This window comes from Myotis lucifugus, unplaced genomic scaffold (assembly GCF_000147115.1).
Source record: "Myotis lucifugus unplaced genomic scaffold, Myoluc2.0 scaffold_599, whole genome shotgun sequence".
Lineage (NCBI taxonomy): Eukaryota > Metazoa > Chordata > Mammalia > Chiroptera > Vespertilionidae > Myotis > Myotis lucifugus.
The window spans coordinates 233,981-239,874 of record NW_005871647.1 but is presented as its reverse complement, the minus strand read 5'-3'; the positions used below and the strand labels follow the sequence as shown (position 1 = coordinate 239,874).

General features: G+C 55.1%; 1 protein-coding gene across 1 annotated transcript in view; it reads left to right on the top strand.

The window, feature by feature from the left end:
- The window catches only part of LOC102416933 (dedicator of cytokinesis protein 1), a 110,922-nt gene that overhangs the window by 92,686 nt on the left and 12,342 nt on the right, over positions 1-5,894 (top strand). Inside the window, exon 26 of the mRNA XM_023745882.1 lies at positions 5,355-5,425. Coding sequence (XP_023601650.1) covers positions 5,355-5,425 — 71 coding nt within the window. The remainder of the gene's footprint in view (positions 1-5,354; positions 5,426-5,894) is intronic.

The window sequence follows — 5,894 nt, the reverse complement described above, 5'->3', positions numbered from 1 at the left end:
AATCTTGCTTGTTGAAAGTATTAGGTATGTCCCCCTTGGCCCCTCCTCTTAACCGCCCCCTCCCAGGCCTTCGCCACCCTATTGTCCGTGTCCACGGGTGACGCCTAGGTGCACACAAGGGCCTTGGTTGGTCTCTTCCCACCCACCCTCCCTCCCCCGCCTTCCCTCCGAGGCCCGCAGTCTGTTCCATGCTTCTAGGTCTGTGACTGTTTTAATGAAAAGTGTCATTAGCCACCACGAGAAGAATGCTCTTTATCACCCCAATTAATGGAATGTTTTGTGGTGACATGTACATAACCTACCATGCATCATTTTCACTGTTTTTTAAATGAACATTTAGTGCATTCAGTGTCCTGCCCCTGTCACCACTCTGTATCCATTTCCATCGCCTGTTCCTCAGGGTCAGCCCCCGCCCTTCCCCCCTACGCCCCCCGCCAGCCTGGCCACCCCTGAGCCACAGACACGTCATTTCAATGATGTCACGCAGTGTGTGGCGTTTGTGTCTGGCTTCTGTTCCGTAGCATGTTTTCGAGGTTCAGCCACGTAGTGGAGGTGCCGGTACTTGGGTTTGATGGGGCATCGCATTCCATTGCCCGTTTTGCGCGCCCTCCATTCCTCCGCCGGTGGACAGCGGGTGGGTCCCCTGTGGGGTTGTGGGAATAGCACTGCTGGGGACATTCTTGTCCCCGTTTTGGTTGGGACGCGTGTTTTAAGTTCTTTTGGTTCAGACCCAGGGTGGAGCAGCTGATCATGTTTGTATTGTACGAAGCTCCTTGTTGGAAAGGGACCGGCAGCGAAAGCAAACACTTGCGGTGGGAGGACCTGGTGGGAGGACCTGGTGGGAGGACCTGGTGGGAGGACCTGCCTGGGGTCCGGGACCAGGGGAGGAGCTTCCAGAGCTGCCCTCAAAACAGACACAATCTGGGCGGCTTCAACCAGCAGGTACCTGTGGGGTCGGCAGGGTGTGCTCCCTCCGAGGACTCAGGGGGCCTTCTCTGTCTCCCAGCCCGGGGGCTGCTGGCTTCCCCACCCATCCACCTGCCTTCACAGGCGCCCCTCCTGCCGGCGCCTCTGCGCCCAGCCCCCTGCTCCCCCGTGGGAGACACTGCCCTGGGCGGGAGGCCCCTCACCTAGTGCACCCTCATCTGAATTTGATTTCATCTGCAGCGACTCTGTTTCCCTATAGTTCCCGTTCCCGGGGGCCGGGGTGGGACTCAGACATGTTTGGGGGGGGCCACAGTTCCACCCGCTGTGGGTGGGTTTGCGTCTGGGGTGCAGGGCAGCCGGGGTGCATGTGCACGTGGCCTGCGGTCGGTACGGGAGTGGGATGGGGATGCCGGGGTCCCAGCCGGCCGGGCCCCTCTTTGCTTTTGCAGTTCCCTCTCCCCAAAGGGCCTCTCCACCCCCTGACCAGCAGCTCTCGGTTTGTCTGAGGTGGGTGGGCGGTGGGAGGCGGCGGGGGTGACGCAGGTCCTCTGTGCGAGTGACAGGCAGGTGGCTGTGGGCTTCCTCCTGCTGCCTCCCTCCCCCAGAGGCCCCCCCCCGCCCTTGCTGTTCCTCACAGGCGGCGGGAGACCCTTCAGACGGGGAGTGACCCGCAGGCGTGGCCTGGTCTGGGCTCCCGTCCTGTGTCACCGCTTCCCTGCTGCTCGGGGTCTCGGGAAGCCTGTGGTGGGGACCACGGCCCCCGCCGCTGACGCCTGCATTTCCACGGGAGTTTGCTTTCGCTTCCAGTGTCTTCGCAGCCAGGACCTTTATAAACACACAGGTGACCCAGCCGTCCCAGTCCCGGGTCTGAACCAAAAGAACCGAACACACATGTCCGACCAGGGTGCTGTGGGAAACCACCCCAATCCAGAATCTGCGCCGCCTCCCCGCTGGGCCGTCTGGAGAGGTGACCAGTGTCTGCCCATGTGGAGGCCGCGGAGGCCTCTCGACCCGTCCTGGCTCTCCCGAGGCGGTGCCTGCACCTCCCAGCGACGGAACACTTCCGTCTGAGCGGAGGATGGAGGATGGCGGGCCCTATATATTTTAGCTCAAACCTCCAAGTGGAATCCTTTTAACGTGCGTTTTCCCGAGAAATATGTAAATTAATAATTGCTTCATACATTATTCAAGGAAAACTTATTTTGTATCATCGATAGCTCTTGTAATCTTATATAAAGATATGCTAATGGATTTAATTAAAATAATTATACTGAATAATCTAGCCTGAACATTACCCGAAAATAGTGTCTATTAATCATCATCAGTGGTAATATTTTTAGCTAGAGAGACACTTACACCATTAAACCGCTACTATATGGAAAGTGCATTTTATTTTTTATTTTGGTTTACGGTTTGGATTAAGTTGGCACTCTCATGAGATGCATGACAATTAAATTTGCTTAGAAAAGAGTATAAAGTTTATTTAATTTCTTTAATGTGAACTATGCCAGCAATTAGAAAAATGTTCGCATTTTCTGCTTTCTTTTTTTTCCCTTTATTATTATTTTTTTTAACCCTCACCTGAGGATATTTTTCCATTGATTTTTAGAGAGAGGGAAAGACAGAGAGAAGCATCGATGTGAGAGAAACACATCGATGGGTTGCCTCCTGCACACGCCCTGACCAGGGCCTGGGCCTGGGAGGAGCCTGCAACCAAAGTACATGCCCTTGACCAGAATCGAACCCGGTACCCTTTGGTCCACAGGTCGATGCTCTGTCCACTGAGCCAAACTGGCTAGGGCTCCTTTACTGAATTTTAAAAAGAGAGGAGGGGAGAGGGATAGAGAGACAGAAACATCAGTGACAGAGAAACATAATCTATTGGCCGCCTCCTGCATGCCCCCCACTGGGGGACAAACCCACAACCCCCCCATTCAAAAGAATATCACATTCTGAGTAAGATTTTATTAAATAAAAAACTGATTTACAAAAAAATAAGAAAAATAAGATGAAAACGGGGGAAAATAGCTCTCATTTACTCTCTGTTCCCATTATCCTGACTCCTTCCTGACGTGCGATTTGCCGAATGATTCTACCGAATATTCCATCACTTCACTGGGGCCTTGTAAGCGAGAGGCTTCACTGAGTGGAGGTCGTTTGGGAGCCCTGTGTGCTGCTGTCTCGCTGGTATGAGCACATCCCCCCCTTATCCGCGGGGCGCTCTCCTGTCCACCTTGGGAAGCGACCGAAACGGAGGGAAGCCACAGGCTCCCCAGGGAAAGCGGGGCCTCGGATCCAACCTGAGATTCTGGACGAACAGCCCTGTGGCCCGTGGGCGACGGAGCTGAAACGGGCTTTGTGAGAAGGTCAGCCTGTGGGGGGCGGGGGGACACGTCTGTCCCTCTCTGTGTCCCGGCTGCTCCTCCAGCTGAGGGGACCCAGCTCCCGGGAGCCGAGGACGCGGACGCCTGAAAGGAAGGGGTGGGGGTGTCTCTTGAGAATCAAGAGGGGCCTCTGAAGGCATCTCAGTGCCTGGGCGTCACGCAGGTTCTAAGGTGCCCGGGGTCCTGGGCAGGGATCCCACTGTTGATTGTGGGCACCGACCTGACACGGGGTGGGGACGTCGGCCTCTCTGGTTAACGCAGCGCCCGGCGGCCTGGGGCAGAAGGAGCGGCCGGCTCGTTTGTCGCTGTCTGCTTGGTCCTGTGCCGGAATCGATCGGGTTGCTGCCGGCAGGGACGCTCTGTGGTTTCAGGATAAAATGCAGGACGCGGGGTGCTCCCCGCCCTCGGGGCCCTCACGCACTCACGGAGCCGCTCTGGGGTCCGAGCAGCCACCCGTGCAAACGCTCATTAAAAGTCACGACAAGTAATTTTTAGTTTTTCAAAGCAACTTCAAGATCGTTAAAGCAAGACTGTTTGAAACCAGATGAAGTTGTGTCCATTTCGTGCTCTCTTCAGAAGCTGCACCCTGAAGGAGGGAGTGTGTTCACACTTGGTTCTTGCTCTTGGGAAGCAGGGCTAGCGATCGCTGAAGTAAAGGGCGTTGCGTGCTCCGTGTTCGGATCGCCGTCCTGTTCTGTTTTCAGTTTGATTCTGAGCTTTAATGCGACCGGGCAGTGTTTGGCCTGAGTGTCATCTTCCTCTGCTTCATTCAGGGACGGGGAGCCCGGCCTGGTGTGAGGGGTCACCGAGAGTGACAGCTCGGGCCGGGCCGTCCGGTCAGGACACTTACAATCAGGCACTTTTCCCAACCAGATAGAGACCGAGGCTGAGGCTCTGGCTGCCCACAGACCTACCTTTAACTCCGGCCCAGCTCAGTCCTGGCGGTGTGATGAGGGGCAAAGTAATTGATGGAGGTTTCCTTGCCTCCCAACACCGCTCACTTCCTGTAGGAGGCCTGAGGGGATTAAAGATACATTGTACCAGGGTCCTGGCATAGTGCATCGCAACATTATTACCACCACTCTATTGTTTTTGCAAGTGTAGGTTTTCTAGAAGATACATCATAGCAATATAGGGGGTAAAATTACTACAGGAAAAAATGGTTCCTACTTCAGGGCGGCCTGGATATCAGAGGCCCGGATGTAAGGGCTGTACGGATATCAGAGGCCCGGGTGTAAGGGCTGTACGGATATCAGAGGCACGGATGTAAGGGCTGTAGGGATATCAGAGGCACGGATGTAAGGGCTGTAGGGATATCAGAGGCCCGGATATAAGGGCTGTACGGATATCAGAGGAACGGATGTAAGGGCTGTAGGGATATCAGAGGCACGGATGTAAGGGCTGTAGGGATATCAGAGGCACGGATGTAAGGGCTGTACGGATATCAGAGGCACGGATGTAAGGGCTGTACGGATATCAGAGGCACGGATGTAAGGTCGGTACGGATATCAGAGGCACGGATGTAAGGGCTGTACGGATATCAGAGGCACGGATGTAAGGACTGTACGGATATCAGAGGCCCGGATGTAAGGGCGGCCCGGATATCAGAGGCACGGATGTAAGGGCTGTACGGATATGGAAGACAGTTTTGCAGTGGGACAAACACAGTCGTTTTAATTGCTGAACACGAGAGCGTGCAGGGATCAGACGGGCGAGGGTGCTGCTGAGGGCACAGGCCTTCCCGTGTTGCCGCCGTGCCCGGCTGAGGAGGAAACGCGCAGTGCGGGGGTTGGTCAGCGGGCACTAAGTGTGGCCTCTGTTGATGTTGCTGGCAGCGTTCTGTGTTGAGGTTGCAGCAGAGCGCCGGTGTGTGGGTCATCGGTTTTTTCCTTTGCTCTCTCTTCATCAGCCGTCAGCCGCTCACCTAGCGCGCGCTCGTCCTCTTCGCGGGAGGCGTGTGGTTCCGCACAGTAATTACAAATCTGTGTTAATATTTGCCCAACGACACGAGGCTCAGCAGTCTCCTTTGGTCTTGGTTTGCAGGGGGCAGCGCTGAAGTACCTGCCAACGATCGTCAACGACGTGAAATTGGTGTTTGATCCCAAAGAGCTCAGGTAAGGAAGCTCGGGGCCCGCAGGACGTCCAGCCCTCGCCCCCCCCCCGCCCCGGGCCGTCTCAGTGTGTGCGGTCCACGGGACGCACACCTTCTCGGCTGATAAAAAACAAAGAAGACATTGAAGACGGTGTGTGTACTTTTTCCTGCTTAGAAACTTGATTCATGTTTGGATGAAACAAGAGATGACAGGAGAACAAATGACACTTACTGTCCCTGGACCCTTCTGGGTTCTTTTGTGTTTCCCACATACACGCACCCCTAACACCCAGCACCCGCGGACACTGTCTCCCATCGGCCCTGCAGGTAGAACGTCCTGCTTTTCCCACCGCACGGGTCATTTGCTTCCAGGGCCAACGCAGGCTTCGTGAACCACAGAGGACAGGGCCGCCAGGGTTGTACTGACGGGGGGGTACCCTGTGTCCAGGTTAATTCTTTATTTTATTTTTTAAAAATATATTTTTTTAATT